Source organism: Mus caroli, unplaced genomic scaffold (assembly GCF_978045245.1).
Source record: "Mus caroli unplaced genomic scaffold, Mus_caroli_1 scaffold_1, whole genome shotgun sequence".
Classification (NCBI taxonomy): Eukaryota; Metazoa; Chordata; class Mammalia; order Rodentia; family Muridae; genus Mus; species Mus caroli.
In genome coordinates this window covers 172,444,064-172,464,528 of record NW_028227256.1, presented here as the reverse complement: position 1 = coordinate 172,464,528, position 20,465 = coordinate 172,444,064, and the positions used below count along the sequence as shown (strand labels likewise).

Sequence of the window (20,465 nt, the reverse complement as noted above, 5' to 3'; positions counted from 1 at the left end):
AAAAGGTAGAATAAGGTTCTCATTTATTTTCCCTCATCTACCATTATCAGATCTTGAGGTAGTAGAGTCAAGAAGCCCTGTAAGCATCCTGAGCATGGACTCGCTCAAGAAACACTTTTCCAAATGCAGAGAACATGGAAGAAGCCAGTTTTGATGTACAAACATGATTTGAATCCCCAGCTATTTGGGTTTTTCGTAATGCTACCAAAAATGAGTTACACAAAATAAGATTCCAAACCCCACCTTTCCTCAAGGATTATACAAAAGGACTGTCGTAGTGCCAGTCACTCCTTCGCAAAGAGTGGCTGAGGAGTCAGTCTAATGGGGTTAATGTGTTTGTGCTGTGTATGCTGCACTCACATCTGCACCCTGCTCCCATGGACGTTCACCCTGGTCCAGGGCATTTCAGCTATCACATAATGGTTGTAGCAAGCAATGAAGCTTTCCAGGGATACCAATGCCATAACCTTCAGTGGGCTCTGAGCTTAGATTCACAGAGCAAAAAATTCTACAGTAGAGCAAAGTAAATACAAATCCATGATACATAGCTCACATAGGAAATGCAACAAAGAGAAAGAACACGGGTTCACAGCTTGGCAAACTTCAAGTTTTATGTTCCTTCAGTCCATAAAAGTATAATCAAGAAGTCCAACTGTCTGAGTATCACAAAATATATATATGTGTGTGTATGTATGTGTGTGTGTGTATATATATATATATATATATATATATATATATATATACACATACATATATACATATATATTTATATAAAAGTCATCTTTAGGGCTTTTTGCTGAGCCTGTAAGAAAAGGCTTAACAGAGTTAACAATAACTATTTTCCCTTGACTTAATAATCTATGCATAACTTAAAATGATGTATGAGGTCTTTCATTTTGTGAGAAATAACTCTGGGTAATGAACTTTATTTTAAATTAAAGCATATTCTGATATTGAATTTCGGAAAGTAGGTTTTAATGAAAGCATACTATCTCACATGTCTTTTTCCCCATCCACTACAAGGCTGCGATTGACGGAAAGGTTACCCTGGGCTCACTGCAGCCCACTCACCTCTTCTCAAGTTTCTATTCCTAGCTGACTTTGCATTTCAATGAGAACCATTCACTGCACCGTCCAACAGCATTTACGGTGATTTTAATGTCTCAATAAATATAATAAACAGGTCTTAAAAATCTATATCCCATGTGAGCAAAAACACTTCAGGGTTAGAAAACGAAAGAGGGGGCATGAAGCAATGTCTAAGAAAAGCCTTGTAAACTTCAGTTTCATCAAGCAACCAGACACTGCAAAACCTAGTGGGAAAACACAACATTACCTGCACTAAACCCAATTTTTTTTAGAGCATTACATACAAAAATAAACAAATGATTATGGATATACTTTCCTTTGTTAATAAATAGGCAAGTGAAGAAAAAAAAAGCCCTTGTCTCTGTGAATGTAACTAGAATCTGCATGAAAAGGACCTGGGGTTTGTAGTCTACAATTTGTTTATAGAACATTCTGCAGGAAAAACATGATTTAGTGGTAGCACAGCGAGATACAGGGACTACTGACGCATGGGTCACCATAAAAACAATCCTTCATAGCTCCAGGGGTTCAGAAAGCCCCCTTCCAGAATTGTCTTTTTCTTTTTGAAGAAAGCATTCTGGTGTGTTTTACTCTTAACTTGAAACCACAGTGACTACCAGGAAAAATGAAATGTCACAAGGAGAAATGGAAGCTTGTGTCTGTGTCACTACTTAGAGAGGCTCCTCACGTCCCACCCTGTGATTTATTTGCCAACAGAGCCAGAATCCATTGGACTGCTCCCTTTGCATGCCACCCAGAGCCAATAGCTATGCATGTGAAGAGTGTCTGACTCACACAGCACACAGACAAGTTTTAAGAAACCACACTATTATGGGAGCACTCGGCCTTTAAAGTTTCCAAAACAAACTGCTCTCCTTAGAGATAAAACATCATCCAGAGATACAGCTGAGCTCAACTTCTAAGAGCCACTGATGTAAATAATTCTCATATTTATCTTCATTCAGAAAACACAAATGGGGATGACCCCACGTTAAATTCAACATTTCTGTAAGGCTGGCTGGGAATGCAAATGACAGGACTCAGACAGGATCCCCTGGAGCTGAAAGTCCCAGTCCCTCCCTCCACTCCTACTCCCAAATTCTGTGAGAAGGAACTGTTCTTGGGTGCCACTTCCACCTCAGATCGACAGCAAAAGATTGCCAGAAAACGTATTGGTCATAATCAAGAAAAAAAATCGACTATATTTCTGCTACTGTTGGTGGCTTAGGGGCGGGGTGTCTCTGTTTAAAACACATTCCAAGTCTGTTGCCTCACATCATATCCTAAGGACAGAATAGGGTGGGATTCAGTGTTTACCATGGAAGGTGCTATGTGTTGCTAAAGAAGAAACTTTAGATATAGTTTATAATAGTCAACTGCACATGACATGATTTTTCCAGGTTTATTCAATGTCAGCTAATGGGAGGGAAAGAATTCAACACTCTCTCAATCTGTTTGGACTGCCATGACAAAATGCTACTGACTGGGTGGCTAAATGCAAAGAAATGTATTGTGTCACAATTCTACAGAATGGGAAGGAAGTCCAACACTGAAGTACTGAAAGAGCCTGGGGTTATAGGTTATAGCTCAACAGACAAAATGTTCTCCTGGCACAGGTATAGCCCTGGGGTTCCATCCCCAGCACCACATAAACCAGCAGGGTGTGGCATACCTCTAATCCCAGCACTCAGGAGGAAGGTAAAAACAGGATGCCCTTGCTTATATACTGAGTTAGAGGCTAACTGTGCTACATAAGACCAATCTCAAAAACCAACAACAGAATAGGTCAGTGGTGTTACAGGCATAGGCTCACTTATAGCTTGTCCTTTAACCTAATTGCTGTGTCACGTAGGAGGGGTGGGGGATGAGACCTTGGGAGATGATGTGCCCAGGCAACCCTCTGGTCTCTCTACTCTCTACGAGGGCAGAAATTCTGTAACATGGGGATCTCATCTTAGTGAACTACTAATGGTCATTACTTCCAAACACCATCGCATTGAACATCAGCTTCCGCATAGGAATCTGACATGAACATCAATTCCGTAACAAAATCCAAGCACTTGGCCCCACAACTGTTACCTGATACCTAAAAGGAGATTTGTAGAAAGCCATGGAAGCGGTGGTACTGGGAAGTAAAAAGTATGCTGTAAATGTTTAAATGGGAAAAAAAATATGCCTGAAAATAAGCGTATTAAGGACTAGACTAGGGTAAAGCATTTTATTCTTCCACAACCTATGGGCAATTGGAAACCTAGGAGAGATCTGGTACGTTTTATACTCACTATACCACACTCATTTTATAAGTACCTAGAATTTGTTTTCCATCACTAGTAAGTTTTCTCACTGGCTTGATTACTTTCTAGTTGTGATGATATATGGGGCAAACACAGTGTAAGGAAGGAAGGGTTTATAGATCCAGAGGGGTCTAGGTCATCACTGCAGAAAATACACGGAAGCAGGTATGGCAGAAGGGCAGGAGAGGTACTGAAGCAGCAGCAAGGGGCTGGGTGGTTACACTGCATCTGCATAGGAAGCAGACAGTGAATAGGAAGTGTGGGTCAACTACCAAGCCTCGCAACTCCCACCCCATCCCCAGGGACTCTTTCACTGAGGCTCATCCTCCCGAAGAGCCTACGACCACACCAACCAGCTATTGTAGCTGAGGACCAACTGTTCCAACATGGTAACCTGTGGAGGATATCTCACATTCAATCCACACCAGTCGAGATTTTTTTTTTTCTGTTAAGTATTTGAGTTTCCCAAACTTGGATTCACCTAAGACAAGAAATATCACTTAAGTGTATAATCCCAAATGTTATTTTAAAAATATTTTATGTAATTCACATGTGAAAATAATTCATAATTTCATTTACCTAAGGCCAATAACTAAAAGAAATTGTGGGACCATCAATAATCTAAGAACATAAACAATATTGAAGCCAGGAAAATTGTCTCAGCAAGTAATAGTGCCTACCACACAACCCTGATGACCTGGGCTTGATTATCATAATTGTATCAAATTCTGAAAGTTGTTCTCTGACTTCCAAAGGTATGAATACACACACACACACACACACACTGTATAAATTATTCAAGCAATCTTAGGAGTTAGTAAAAAAAAATCACTGAAAATAGGCACAATTTGGTTCAGAACGATGTCTCAGCATCCAAGAGAGTATATTGTTCTTGCAAGGAAATTACACTGGGTAGCTAGGACCACTGTAATTTCATTTCTAGGAAATATGAAAGATCTTTTTGTCCTCAAAAGTCACCTGCACTCATGTGTATACACCCACACACAGACAAGCACAGACAAACATAAAAATGTGTATGAAAATAATGAAATAAATCTTTTAACAACAGAGTTAATATTGGCTGAGGAGAAAAATCTTAAAGAAAAAAATACCCTCCCTCTTTATAAATACAATATAATTGCCTATTGTATATTTAATGGAGGGTTTGGTAATTTATATCATCATTTAATTGCTTTTTACCAGTCAGGTTTAAGCAAGGCAGAAATTTCATTCAGAAAGGACATAATCTAGCATTTATTGCCCACAGGGGTACAACTTTAGTTAGTCTCAGACAGGGCAGACACTAAACACAAGAAGGAGCCAAGGCCATTAACACCTTGGGTCAGTTGTTCCTGCAGGATGCCAGAACTATTTCTATGATAGAGTCGATAAACATATATATTAGGTATCCCCTGCTCTAATATCCATATCTATTCAAACTTTGTAGAAGGAATGTGAATGTACCATGAGTCAGTTCAGGCTTCAGTTGTAAAGACAGTTAGCAGTCCTACATTCAAGCTCCCTGTTTTGGGGAATGGCTGCCCAGTACCATGTAAGAAAAGTCCACACCCAGAGGTAGTTCTCTCTCTCTCTCTCTCTCTCTCTCTCTCTCTCTCTCTCTCTCTCTCTCTCTCTCTCTCTCACACACACACACACATACACACACACAAACTTATCTAGTCCCATCTAGGTTACTGCTTTAAAATATCAAACACAGAACCCACCCAAATGTCTTATGAAACTTTGCATACTAATGTCTGTAATTGGTTTTTATTGATGAGACTAGTTTTTCAAAATCTGGGGATTATCTAAAATCTCTTAGCAATTCTCTACATAAACTCCCTTCTTCTAGAGTCAAAATCTCCTAGAAGCTACAACCTGGATATGTGAAGATGCTGCCTGAGGCTTAGAGTCCAGACATACAGGCTGGGTTTGATTTCTAAATGTCTGGTGTAGATTAAAGGGTTGTAGGCTCTCCCTTCATGATGTGCTTATATCTGTAGGGAATAATTTCAAAGGTCAGAAGGACAAGTTAGGCAATCTCACATTTACAAAGCGCATCTTAAGTGGTTTTTTTCTGGTTGATCAAGAAACACTTGTTTAATAGTTATTAGTATTGTAGAAAGAGAAGTAGCTCTAAAGTTGGTTTCAGTTTGATCTGTTAGCAAAATGACATTTACATTTTATTACTTGTTATTTAAGGATTTTATTTTTATATGTATTTGTCTATGTATGTGTGCATTGTGTGTGTGTGGGGGGGGGGAGGTAGGGGAGGTAGGGGAGGTGGTTCTATGTGTGCCATGGCATGTGTGTGGAGGTCAGAGGACAACTTGCAGAAGCCTAGACTACAGAAAGGATTGGATTCCCTCTCCCCTTTCTGCTTTTGGCTTTAGGTGCTGCATAAGACACTTCCCAACTGTTCTCTATGAGCAAACATGACACAGTGATTGATAGTAGTGAAACTGTGGTCAAGGCCTGGGGAGATGGCTCAGCAGCTAAAAGCAATTGCTCTTGCAGAGAATCGGGGTTCAATTCCAAGCACACAGAGGTGGTTCACCATTCTCTATAACTCTAGATTCAAGGGATCTTATTCCTTCGTCTGACCTCTGTGGGTTCCCAGGCATGCAAATAGTACACAGACACACATACAAACAGAATACTCAGATCTAAGAAATAAAAGCATTTTTAAAAGAGTATGATTAGACTGTGACATCTAGAACACCAATCTTACCCTCATCTTTTTGACAAGGCACTTCAAAGGAGAATTGTGATGACAAAGTCAATTCTAGATTTAGTCTTTTGACAGGAGAAAAACAAAAACAAAACAAAACAAAACAACAAAAGAAAATAGTTCCAGGATATGTAAATGAGGTGAGGCAGGCCCAAATATTTAACCTACTGAATGTAAAAGTTCTAGGCAGCTAGATGTGAATCTATCTCACAGCTTCTAACTTAGCCTGCAACTGAGAGCAAGGATTGTGATGGGCAACGTGGCTCTGTAGCATGTCATCCCTGAAAATGCCCACTCTGATGGTTTAGGACAACCTTTAAAACAGTATTATATATTTCACCGTAGAGAAACCAGCACCGACAGTAGGAAAAAGGCTATATATGGGAGCAGCATGTCTGATGGAAGAGGCTTGAGTTCATGTCCAATCTGCTCAACTAGTGAGCCATGCTATCAAACACTGGACCACTAAGATGTCTTTGGTTGTTTTCTTCCATACTATGATACTGGATACATTTTTTTCTGGCACCTTCACATCCAAAATCAAATATAACTGGGTTACATTTCTGTAGTTTTCTTGGTGGAGTTTTTTCTTACACGTGAATTAAAATGTAGGAGCTGTGAGAGATGCCTACCTGACAGGACTATGAGGCAGGGTAGACACAGGTACAGCTGCTTCCTGCTAGGATGTGAAAAGCAGCCAAGCTTTTAGAGAATGGCTACGCAGGGTTTCGAAGGGACTCAAGCACTCCCTTCAGATCGTAATAGGATAAAGCGTGTGCATAATTCTGTGTGACCCTTCAACGACTGACGTTCACGCCATGTTATTGTTCGACTTGCATGTTAAGGGAGCAAATTTTCAATGAACTCTCGCTGGCTGTGGCACAGACACAGATGTCAGGCGGACTCCTTTGTTCATAAGGTTCCCATTATTAGCTCAACCCGAGCTGAATATTTGACTGAAGGAAAAGACCATATCATTATTTTCAGATTTCACTCTATGACTTCACGGGGCTACATCTGCCAGCTTCAGAAACACCAAGTGGTGCTTGGCGCCAGCCTTGGCGTTCTTTTCTGTGACTATTACCCCAAATGTCTCAGCCGGAGGAAGCCTCCTCACCATCAAAACAATTGAATAAAAACTAAAATTCTGATTAAGAGTTACTCGTCAATGGACAGGGCATGCTACGCTCATGCTATCTGTGAATTATACCCCATGGTGTTTTAGGACTAACAAACAGAATCCACATTCACAAATGGGCAAACTAGAAAGCCAGTAACTATTTTCATGATTTATAAGTCCTGTGTTATACTTGAAACCATATTCCTTTAATAGGTAAATTGGCATTCCTTTGAATAACTCAATCTGCTTTAAATCTATTCTAAGTCTCTGGGCAGCACAAGGGAGATTTGAAATCCTTATACAGAATTCTTCTGTTCATCTTCGGACCATCTCTCGGTGTAGATATGATAGGAAGCTATGGCATAGGAATACTTGTCAAGTAGAAGGCAGAATGTATTACAATACTGACACTAAAGCCATTTAGAAAAATGTTAGAAAAAAACCAAATTCCAATCATAAAATATTTCATAAGCCCACTAAAATGTACATTAAAACAACATAAAGGAGTAACTGCTTCCATGTGTCTGGGCACCATCGATGATGCAAAGCAACAAGGATAACTTGAAATCACCTTTGCTCTTCACTAGAAAAGGCTGGGGTGATGGATCAGTGGTTAGGTGCGCTTACTGTTCTATCAGTAAAACCTATATTTAGATCCCAGAACCCAGGTCAGGTGGCTCATACATGCCTCTAATTCTGTCTCTAAAGGATTTGATGCCCTCTTCTGGCACCTGCAGGCACCTACACACATGTGCAAACACACATACATTAAAACAAACAGAGAAAGAAAGAAAGAAAGAAAGAAAGAAAGAAAGAAAGAAAGAAAGAAAGGAAGGAAGGAAGGAAGGAAGGAAGGAAGGAAGGAAGGAAGGAAGGAAGGAAGGAAGGAAGGAAGGAAGTCTAGCTTTCTATAGTAGAAAGGACCTTGGGTTTATGCGATAGTTGCTCCAAATGCCTGGGAAAAGAATGACCAGTTTTCAACCTGAGAGTCAACAGATCCTGCAGAATCTTGGACCATGAGGACCTAAGAGAACTTGTCCTATTTTCCATCCAACGTTTTAAATACATCTTAGACAAATGTCCACTCAGCCTCTTGACAATGCCTGTTTTCAGTTCAGTCCTAAGTAGAGTAATTTAGTTCACTAATTGGCATTTCTCATCCTAAGAACAGCTTTAAAAGAGCAAATGCTACAAGAGCTTCTGTAGCTCACATACTAGGTAGGATGGATTTGGATTAGAATTTGAGGCTTGTACCTGCATTATACCTGTGTATCAGGCACCTGAGGCTCAAGGCTCAACTAACGCTCCTCTCTTGGGGCTTTCTTCTCTGGATATTTTCAATGGCTTGGAACCACATTATCTGGTTGGCATTAGTATTTACTAGTAAGTCTTGCATGGTGGCATTCAGATATGATCTAGTGGGACTCATGCTTCATACGATACAAACTTTAAACTTTAGTAACAGCAGACTAAGTACATTTGCAGCAGACTGAGCACTTGTGACCACACTATTTGTGTTTTACAATCTTCGTCGCACCTTCCTGAGCAGTGGTCAGGTCATGTCTTTGAATTAGGAATGAAGGCCTTTGAACTTGATTAGATCTTGAGAGTAGAGTCCTCTGGAATGAGATTTACTTTTTCATGAACAAAGCACATAGGAACTCACTAAGCTTCTCCTACTACAAGCAGAACACAAGCAGAAAATGGTTCTCTGGATCCCAGGGTGGGCCCTCACCAGAGTCTAACCAAGCTGAGATCCTGGTTGTAACTCCCCAGCTTCTAGAACTCTAAAGAATAAATTTTCTTGTTTAAAAGCTATGAAGCTATGCTACTTTATTACCAGGAAAGAACAAAATGAAAACATCATGTGAAAATTTGACCTTTAACAAGGTATAAAACAGACAGAAAAATGATATTAATAGTAACCTAGCCCCCCAAAAAAGCATAAAAGAAAACATTACACTACAGGACTACTTAATACAGTAAAGACTGAAAGGACTTTCTCACAAATATCACAAAATTTAGTCCAAAGGTTAGTATTAAGTGACTGCATTTTAATTTCTTTACACTTACCATGTTGTATGTCTTTCATATCTAAATGCAGACTAGACATTAGAATTCCTACTGCTTGTGACCTTTTGTTGCTAAGCAACTTGACAACCTGTTCAAGAAAGAGGAAAACGAGAAGCATTAACTTATACCCTAATACGTTTAGCAACATTTTAAAATCCTAAAAGAGCCTCAGTCCTGTCCTCTGAGCTTCATTCATTATAATCTGCAATTTTTCTCACATGGCACGTACAAGATATTCATTCAGAGTTTCTTGTTTTCCTAAAAGTTATCTCCTTTAAAGTTATCCACATAAGACTCCATCTGATATCTAAACTAAGCTCCAACCAAACATCCAGCCAATGTCTCCTTCGTTAGGTTGTAAGGATACCACAGTTCTCCATCCATCTACCGGAGCTGAAAAATTAGATATAAAGCTAGGTCTTGCCCTCTCCTCTGCTTACAGAGCATCATGGGCAGGGATCACATCAGTCCAGGACACTTGACCCATGTCTTCTGAAGCTGTGCCCTCCAGGTCAATGCCAGTGTTCACTTCTATATTATATTTTGCATAGATCAAAATAGAAAGGCTGTAATTGATTCCCCCAGTCAGTCTTTCTCAACAGTGGTTCATGACCATCACCACAAACTTTCAAAATGGAAGTTCCCTAGGCTGTAACCTAAACCCACTTAGCAGGAAATCTGAAAGTAGGGGTATCATGGACATCTTCAATATCTCCTAAGGGATTCTAGTAGCACTGATGGAATCCCATCCTTTTCATCCACTCTCTTTACCTATGCCCAAGTACCCTTCTAAACCTGCTGGAATTTGCTTAGTGTTCCTTGACCTTTAACCTTTACTCTTTGAATAGACAATGGTCTCTATAAAGGTCAGATAGGAAACTCCATGGTTCCTTCCCAAAACCTGCGCTTTCTATTTTATTTCAGAAACACTTGGCTCCAAACTTTCATTTACATTCTAATACCCAAGACAGTAGGGATAATTATCTGGCCTTATCCAGAATGTTATGCATTCAAAAGAAGACAGAACTCTCAAAGGACAGATGTTGTTGTCCATCAGTGTAATAAAGTCAGCCTCTATTATGAATCATTCCATCTATCCTTCTCTAATACCCTGGATAACAAGAACCCAAAGTTCACAAGATAGAATATTCTTAGAATCCAGTGACCAAAGTTATGATAGAGAGACAACATATTCAGATCATCCAAGGACTCAGCCAAAAGTAGAAAACACAAAACTAACCCATTTGAAAATCCACAGAATTAAGTCATATAACAAGAATTTTAAAAGGATTCAGTTAGTTTCCTAGTCAAATTAGATCTAGTTAATTCACTTACAACATTTTTTTTCCCTAAAACTTCCCCAGTAGGGGGAAGGCTGTAGGGATAATGGACACAGATTCTGTAAAACAAAGCAGCATGCCTCACTATTTTATTGCACTGAACTATCTGGGATCTTCTGTAAATGAATTCTGATTCCCCAGTCTGCCCAAGCTCCCAGCTGACACCCGAGCTCTGAAGCATAGGAGATGCCATTCCAAAGTTCTCCTATTAGCACCCTAATGCATTCTACAGAACAACTCCAGTGCTATCAACTTTTCACCCAGAAAAACTATAGGAGCAGGAGAAGCAGCTTTAAAAATTTGTGGTGGGACCGGCTATGTGCCGATGCACTTGGCACTCAGCAATGTATCTTGCCAGCGGTGTGTGGATCATAGTAAGGGAAAATTGTGAGAAGCTGGACATACAACACAAATAGAGCCTAGCACCTTTTATCTTCAATGGATCCATCCAGTCCACCAAGGTATTAATTCAAATACTATACTAATGGAGAAAACACAGATGCATGATTGCATTTAATTCTATGAAGAATTACTGTTCCTCCCTTCTGCTCCTGTAATAAACAACAACAACAACAACCTCCCAGACTCACATGAACTGGGAGAAATCTTTTGGTAGTTTTTTTTTTCCTAGCACTTAATATCAGCAATGACAGGAGTGCTTTGACTAGGTGTAATATCTGGCCATGGAAGAGAACATAACCAAAGCTCCTCACAGTATGGCCCCCATCAACACTTTCAAGACCCTGTGGCAGCCAAACTACTCTGCATAGCTAGAAATGGGTTTAAAAAGAACATTAAATCAGGTTGATGTAAATGGCTATGTCCCCAAGGAGGTTATCTAAGGTCTGTTTCCATGGCCTATAAAAGGTTTTCTCTTATCTGATGATAGAGCAGCAAACCTAATGGGAATATATTCACAAATATTAATGAAGGTCATTAAATATTTGTTTCCTTGCATTGCAGCAAATCTCTATTACTTAGCTGAGTAGTTAGTTAGATATAGAAATTTCTAATGAGAATCTGGGGGAATTTTACACTAATCAAATCAATAAGAGTCCTATTTAAGTTAGACACAATTTAGCTTAAGACAAAAGTAAAAACTAGACATTTCCACTGGTTTATTCCACTTCACCCAGCGTTTTGTAAAAGTGACCAGGATGGTCTTAGTGTTTAGACGGAGGAAATTGGATGGCCTATGTGAACACATGCAGTTGACAGTATGGCTCAGGTACTGTCTAGCAGGCATATAAAAACTGATGGTATAAGGTCTTTAGTTGAACTGCAAGCCTGAATTTGAATGCCAATATTGTACAAACTCTCAGATCCCTTAATCCCTTTGACCTTGACTCCTAATCTTCAAAATGGGGGACACAGGCCAGTGATTGGCCCCCATCAGGATAATCACAGTCACAAGACAGAAAGCTTCACAAAATATGGACTGCAGGCTGCTGCCATTCTGCAAACTGTGTGCCACTTGTCTACTAAGGCACCTGGGAGCAAGCATTAGGACACTTTTATTAACAATCATATGGAGTAAGGCTTGGTGCACTGAATCAAGATTTGTACACACTTGTTTTGGAAAGACCTTGTTTTCATTTTTAGTAACTTGTATCCAAATGTATGCATTACATATATAAGATACGAGTATGAAATTATCACAAGATTTTTAAACTAAGGGTTTAGAATCTGCTGTTTGGCTAATACAACATGAGGAAGAGGAAGACTTGTGCCAAGCCTTTTCCTCAGCCACATCCATCCAAAAGGATGCTACCCCTGAACAGTACATTTCTCGTCACTGCTCACCAGTTATGTTTTCATTTTCATTTTCTTATTAGTGCTGGAAATTGAACCTAGAACCTCACGCATGCCAAACCAAGTCATTTTAAATATAACTAAGATGGTGGCTTTGGCCAAGCACTATGGCTTTAAAAAAACAAACAAACAAAAAAAGATTCTTGCTTCCCATTCACTGGCTTTACCCTCACACAATGGTCAAGACCATAAAAGAGCATGATACTAATGTTCTATGTATGCCTATTAGGGCCAGGGCCCGTTTCTCTCACCACTAAAATAAAAGAGAAAACCCTTAATACAATGCCCTAATGGGATCCCTGTAAGCAGCAAACTGAAACCAGCATTAGCAGATAGAGAGAACAAAAGGCTCCAAGTCTCTAAAACCACAGTAACTAATACAGAACAACAAGCCACATGTGGCCGACCAGGCATGGGAAATATGCACAGACCTAAAAGATTCTGGGCTTTGTTTCTGTCTTAAGGGGAAATCTCAATGATCTCAGTAATTTTTATGTGGATTGCACATTCAAAGGGCAATATTTTAACCATGAATCCTACGCGATACCTTCACCTTAATTTCATGTCTTTGGTCAGAAATTTTCAAGTATGACTTCTAGAAAATTTAAAGTTATATACAATATTCTATACTAGGCAATACTAGTTAAGAAAACATAGTAAGTTCATAACAAATACTAAACACATTTGCCTTTGACCAGGACCTAGACATTTCATCTGCATCTCCCCAGAATCCCACATCTGTTTGCCTGCCTGTATCTCTCTCTCCATCTTTCTTTCCTCATCTCTCTCTGAGGTCTTTATTGTCTGCTCTCTCTATAAATATATCTAATGGTCTCTCTCTCTCCATCTCTGTCTCAAGTTGAATTCAAATAGTGGAAGCTAAAGATGGCATCTAAATCCAACCATGGATAATAATCATGTCTGTGATCCCAGAATTTGCGCAGGAGAGGCAAAAGAATCAGAATTTTAACAAACAAATTTGTAACATGTAAACACTAAGTTTTTTGGTCATCGAGTAGGCCTCCCTGCTGGGTCAGTAATGGAACTACATGCTACACCTATGTCCTGATAGCACAATCATTTACAAGACAGAAACAAATGCAGGCAGTGCACCAGAGATGCCAGAGTCCCAAATCTCCACTGAGTTTAGGGAATTCTTACTTCTGGTTACACCACAATGCCCCAGAGAATACCAACACCCCATATTCAAATCCATTGCTCTTTTACTCACTATGCATGCCTGCATTAATTAAATAAGGTTCACATTACTCCCTAACTGTAAAAACAATGCAAGTAAACCTATTTATAGTATTTAACACGATTTCTTTCTCTGTTTATAGCAATCACACCCCAGTTTTGAATGTCAATTTCAGCACAGAAACGGTGGAACACATGTAATCCATCCTAAAGTCACACTCAGACAGAACTGTGACCCAGTGTGTATTTCCACATTTTCAATCAAGCCTCCCTACATTTTTCTTCTGTAACAAGACACATTCCTTGGTGGATGATCTAGAAGAAGCCTAATATGGACATGATATGTCTGATGTCAGCTAAAACTTGTTGTTGTGTTCAACAGCCTTTCCTCTCTCCTTCCCACCCACCTTTATGTTTTTGTCCCTAAAATTTTACCCTTTGCACAAATACGATCTTATCCATTTCTTTTAATGTTTTCATAAATACTACTTAAGGGTATTGTTTCCTTTTTGATGCACGAGGGAACCCAGGATCTTGTACATACACGGCTCTGGCTACCACTGAACCAGATTCTTTTGCTAGTTTCTGATCTGTAATTAGTTTTCAGTAGCTGTGACCTTGATATACAGTTGACTCCTGCTCTTCTTTGATGCTTTTCCCTATAGTTCAAACCCTTTTTAGTGACAACTATGTACAATCTTCTATCACGCAAACTATTTTTGGTCAATATCTACTAAAACCTACTTAGCTGTCTCCCTTCCTCCTTTAATTCAGTTCAACATGACCGAATTCTAAGTAGCCCCATTTTACAACGTAAAGGACTGTTGCTGCAGGTGTCATATTTAAAACTCTATATTAGAAAAGCTTTATCTTATAGCCTTAGAATTTTGGCATTTAAGGTGAATATCATGGCTGCCCAGATGATATTACATTTTTCATAGCCTATTTGACAACAAGGTTTAACCCTGCAGGTAAATTTCAAATAATAGATTACAAGCACTATAGGATATCTTTGATGATGGTAAATTTATGAAGAGAAAATATTTTATTACGTTACACAGCTTTGTATATGTATAACCCTGGCTGCCTGGTCCTATCACTTCTAGGTCTGGAAAATTATTTATTTCACAGTAAGAAAGCAGAACAATGGAAAGAGGGATGTGGGGTACCACTGTTCCTTTGAAGGCATGTCCCATGTGACTTGAAGATCTTCTACTGAGTTCTACCTATTAAAGTTTCCCTAACTTTTCAATAGTCCTGCCTTGTGGACTAAACCTACACAGGTGGCTTTAGGAGACATTTTATATCTGAACTGGAATACAGTAAGACCACACAAAGCTCCTGAAGGGAGCAGTGTGCTGCCCTCAACTTCTGGGTTATCCTCTCAGGCTCAAAAAGAAAAGTATGGAAATCAGCCATCTTCTTCATCCCACTCTAAAAAGACTGAGACATGAACTAAAAACACCTCAGACTTCCCCTTGGTCACAACAGATCCAAAGCATTCTGACACATCTACTCAATACCAGACCAGATATTGCACATCATGCAATGCCTATAATGGAGTGATTTAACAGATGTCAACAGGAAGTAGAAGCAACCATCTTCTGCCAGCTCATCTCTGTCTCACTGTCCATACATCTCAGTTATTCATCCCACATCCCCAGTCAACCTCATGGGGACATCTGACTCAGTTTTCCTCATTTCCCATATGTAGTCATGTATCAGGCTTCTCTGATGATTGCTGCTCCATCTTTCTAGTCTGTAACAACAGCAGCCTCCTCCCACACTCCCCAGTGCCAGCACTCATGACCTCCTTCATGACCACACATGCAGCCTGAAGGATCCTAGTTTTAAGCTCAGATGAGGACTCTGTACTGCCTTCACCCTGTCACCCTTCCCTTCTCCCTTTTATTTCTGCTTTATTTTACACTGGAATACTCATTGTGCAGGAAAGTTGAAATCTCATTTATCTGGGTTGCTTCTCTTAAACTTGCCCAGCCTCTTGTACAACTCCTCAGGGATGGCATAAGAATTTCTTTTCTCTCGTGGATCTTATATTCTCTAACTAGAATGTGTACCTGTCTGGGGAATTCTCTATAAAATGCATCTACTGCTAGAGACAAAGACCACATCATATCATTTACTTCAATACTCAGCACACTGACTGATAAATTTAGGGCAAGAGGTATATTGACTTTGCCTCAGTTGGTATAACGCATGCCAGACATCCTCCCAACAACACAGAAAAAATGGTTCCTGGGTTTTGTTAGACATCAAACTACCCATAAATCAATTTGATTGCTTTTACTTTTCATTCCATGTTCTAGGGATTCAATCCATGCTAAAGAAACATTGCAACATTGCTCTTTAGACCCTTGATTTTTAAAATTAAATTAATGTTCCTGTTTTAGACTCTAAAGAATCCCTTTCCCATATAGAATATTCAGTTTTCTAAAAATGCTGGGTCTGCTACGAATGCAGAATTTTTGACAATTCAAAAGGAAATAGTCAATAAATGAGTGTGGAGCATACCACCACTAAACTCAAGTCAACATCTGCACTGTAACATCTGTCACCTCAGAGTCTTCCTACTATGTAATGGGAAGATGATATGACCTATATGATTAACTAAAACAATATTGAAATAATTACTTGATCAACCTACAATGATGTATGCTCCACACTCAGGGTATTTTTTTTAAAATAACATATTTTGGATGATTACATGAATTATACTATAGATAATTGTAAGAGTCATCAAAAGGCTCGATATTAAATATCCAGATAACTTGAAATTTTATGCACTTATAACAAGGAAAATTAAAAACTTTAAGAAGAAACTCTATAATTTGTTTATCATATAAATGCAAATCTCAAATAATAGTTTAGTTCTCCAATTTCTAGCTAAGGGAGAATAATGTTTTCTTCTGAAATACCACCAGAGCCTCTCTGGAAACTGGATATTAGATTGAAGGATGGTAAACAGATCCAAAAGGCAAATGCTTTTTTGGTGGCAAAGAGTAAAGTCAAAACAGCCACTACAAAGGTTAGGTAAAAGTGAACTCCAGAGCAGAATTACAGAACAGAAAGACCACCGTTTCTCACACAGCTATGTGATCACAGCCTAGTTTGCTAAGTGGTATACAATACACATGAGCACCGTCCAATGCACAAAGCAACCAAGGCACTGCCATAACAAGGTTCAGAGAGACCATGAACAACTCAGAAACAGTAACATCTAACTGAGCAAGGGACCTACAGGTATGGGGAATGTTTTCAGTCTCAGGAATTTCAATGAATCCATCTACTTAGAGGTAGAGATTAGATTTTTGAGCCATGCCTTTATCTAAATTTTCAACTATATTACTTAGGACATAGAACTTTGATCCCCAGATCCCAGTTTGCCTATTTACAGAAGACAGTAGGAAATTCATATGCAATAGTCCTATAACTTAAGATAAACAATATGGCATGACAAATTTCTTTAAATGTATATATCATGCAAAGGCCAAGTATGTTAGTTCTGCATTTTATGATCTAACAACTGTCAGTTACACTTCATAACACTGTGGAAACACAATGAGTTTATTCTGACAAGAAGAATGCGACAGTTAATAACTTATGGACGCTAAGCACCTAAAATGAAGACGGAGAAGAGTTTCGGCAGTAGCTAGTTCCTGCCATCCTAGGGTCTTTAAAATGTTTCTCTAAGGTTATTTAGTCAGACTGTCACTACCCTGCAATTCTCCCTTGGGTTCAGTTTTCTTATTTTGAAAACATAAACTAATCTCTCAATGCCTGGCCCAGAGGGAATTAATAACTGGTAAACAGCCTTGTCTGAGCTATCTCATACTAGTTGATAAAACAACAGATATCTTGGATCTTAGCTTCTCTACCCTCAAAAAGGAAGAATACTTGAGTGGGATTTTTGCAGACTAAGAGCTTATCAGACACTCTTGAATCCATTCCCACAAAGAGGAGGGTAATCTTATTTACAGTCACCTTGTCCTAAGATTAGCATTAAGCCTCCGGGCAGAGTGGCCAGTTCATAGGCAACAGCACCATTTCAAGACTCTGCAGGCCTTCAGAAGGCATTGACACTAAGCATGCTGTAGTGAGAGGTGCATACTGTCAGATGAAGGATGGAGCAGAGAAACATGATGTCACAAACAACTAGTACACAGCATGGCACAAGGTGACAGGACATTTGACACATCTTCCTGATGAGACTCTAGAAGCCATCCTTTAAAAAAAAAAGCCACCGACATGATCTGCTTATTATCTCAGTCTCTAAGGTGCCTTTTAGAACAGGGAGAAGCTATGTCGTTGAGTTTTACTTGACTTGCTTTTGATTCTGAGCCAGCCTCCGCACTGGAAGACTGCAAGGCTCTCAGAAATGTGCTTTGGTGAGTTGCTAAAAAGAACCTGTCTATGTTCTTCAAGCCTGTCTATCCATCCTGGTTGTCTGGACTTCAGGATCAAGACCCATGTCTCTTGATCTCAATGGAATCGAGATACTTTTCCTCCACTGAGTAGTTTAACTTCTCTTGACTTCTGTTAGCATCCACAGGGTGATTCCTGCTTGTATTCTCCTATCGTCCATAATTCTAGTCCTCATGTTTGGATTCTACATCATGGGCTATGCAAAACTCACTGGAAGTGAGAACTTCCAGTGTCTGAAAGGATGGCGCCTGGCCCGATAAAATACATCCACCCTGCTCTCTGCTGCTTCTTGATAACAAAGACTTATTTTACCAGCTTCTGCCATTTGGGTACACAGAGAGATAAACGACAATAAAACCAAAAAGAAATAATGCGAACTTCACAAATGTGGTCCAGAAACGGTAAAGCACATGTGACCTCAAGGATCCTAAGAAAGACTCATTCAAGTAGAGACAATGAACACCCGTAGCCCCGGAAGGTCAGACACAGACGGTTTGCTTCTGTTCTTAGAAGGCCAGTGTTAGAGATGAGTAAGTAACTCAACAGGAAAACACTTGTGAAGTACATGCCAGGCCTTGGGTTCAATCAATAGCACAAGAAGTTAATTAATTGACTAATTAAGCCAAGTTTATTAAAGAGAAGCTGAGTCACAGACCTGTTCTGAATGAAGTCAAGTTGGATTAATTACATGCCCTTGGAGCATAGCATGTGTGACATACTTGAAACACATCTGCAAAAATAATAGCTAGTGTGCATTGTTTCACAGGAGGTGACAAGCAATATTGAAAAGTGAACAAGATTAGGGGAGTATGGGGCAGGTCAGGATTTGCTGAACTCAGCGAAGTCTGGCTTATGGCTCAGGGACTGACCCCTTCTGCCACTGATTCATACTTTCCCAGAGTTCTGCATACACCAAGCAGAACAGAAGAACTCACCAATGAAAAAGTACGAGAACATGTTTTTAGATTTTTATACTTTTCTTTAAACAGGCAAGTTTAACACAATAAGTTAAATTTCTTGTTTATGTAAGCCTTTCTTAGACCAAACTGGAACATTTGACGACCTAAACTACCAAAAAAAAAAAAAAAAAAAAGGCAGTTAAAAAAGCTAAAGTTAAGAAAAGAAAAAGCAAGAGTTCAAAGTTATTTTAAACTAACGAAGGAAAACAGCATTAGCTGAATATTTTAATAGAATATTTATTCTAATTAGTTGCATTTTCAAAATTATACTTTCCATTTAAAAAATACTATAGTAACATAATAGTGAGAGCTTGAATAAATATTACCAGGCATCTGAAATTAAATGTTTTTGTAATTAAAACCAACTACCCCAAATCCCCATCCATCTCCACTTTATAAAGCATGGAGGGAACATGCAAAAATATTTAAACTTCTCAAATTTAAAACAATACACAATCTTCGCTTTTATATCCTTTGGCCAGACTCTACTGCTTCATCATGCACAATATATGCAAGATATAATTTGGCTCTTCACCAGCTCAAGTATCCCAGTAATTAGAAAACCCTTTTTCATCTCTCTGATTGCATGCAAGTCTGATGAACTGTTATTGTCCCTGAAGAATTCCTTCTAGTTTTACATATGTCTCCTTCCTAAGTTTTTTATAAGTGATTTTTTTTCCGAATTCAGTGAGAATAATCTAGGTTAAGATTAAAGTATCAGAAAACAATTTTATTCTAAGTACAAGATCTCAATATTTTATGACCTAGCCAAAAGTCCTTGGCTAACAGGCCTGAGGCTCAGTGCACAGTGATCAAGCACATACCTTGTATATGCAGGGTGCTGAACTAGCTTCCCAAAATGAAAATGGAAAGACATAAAAAGACTAAATAGAGGGCCAGGTGTGGTGGCTTGGCAGCGCACTCCTTTAATCCCAGAGCTTGGGAGGCAGAGGGAGGCAGATCTCTGTGCATTCAAGGCCAGCCTGGTCTACAAAGTGTGCTCATGACAACCAGGACCATGACACGGACAAACTGTCAGGACAAATTAAATAAATAAATAGGAATAAATATATGAAGTATAAATAATTAGGAATTAGTAACATGGCTCATCAGTTAAGAGCACTTGTTCTTCCAGAAGATCCACGTTCCATTCCCAGTTCCCACATGGCAGCTCACAACCATCTGTCACTCCAGTTCCACGAGATAAATGTCCTCTACTGTCCTGCATAGGTATCCGGTATGCATGTGGTACACATATATTAAAATAAAAAAAGTTTAAAAAATAAATAATTACTAAGTGAACCAGCTATTTATTAAATGTCTTGAGCATCTCATCTGAGATTTCAGCATTTCCTCAGTGGAAACTGTTATTTATACATGAAAATTGTGATTTTTGGAATAGTAAGG

The 20,465-nt window shown here is 39.1% G+C and overlaps 1 protein-coding gene across 1 annotated transcript in view; it reads right to left on the bottom strand.

Moving 5' to 3' along the window:
- The window catches only part of Fmn2 (formin 2), a 326,068-nt gene that overhangs the window by 163,059 nt on the left and 142,544 nt on the right, over window positions 1–20,465 (bottom strand). Inside the window, exon 7 of the mRNA XM_021173977.3 lies at window positions 9,308–9,395. Coding sequence (XP_021029636.2) covers window positions 9,308–9,395 — 88 coding nt within the window. The remainder of the gene's footprint in view (window positions 1–9,307; window positions 9,396–20,465) is intronic.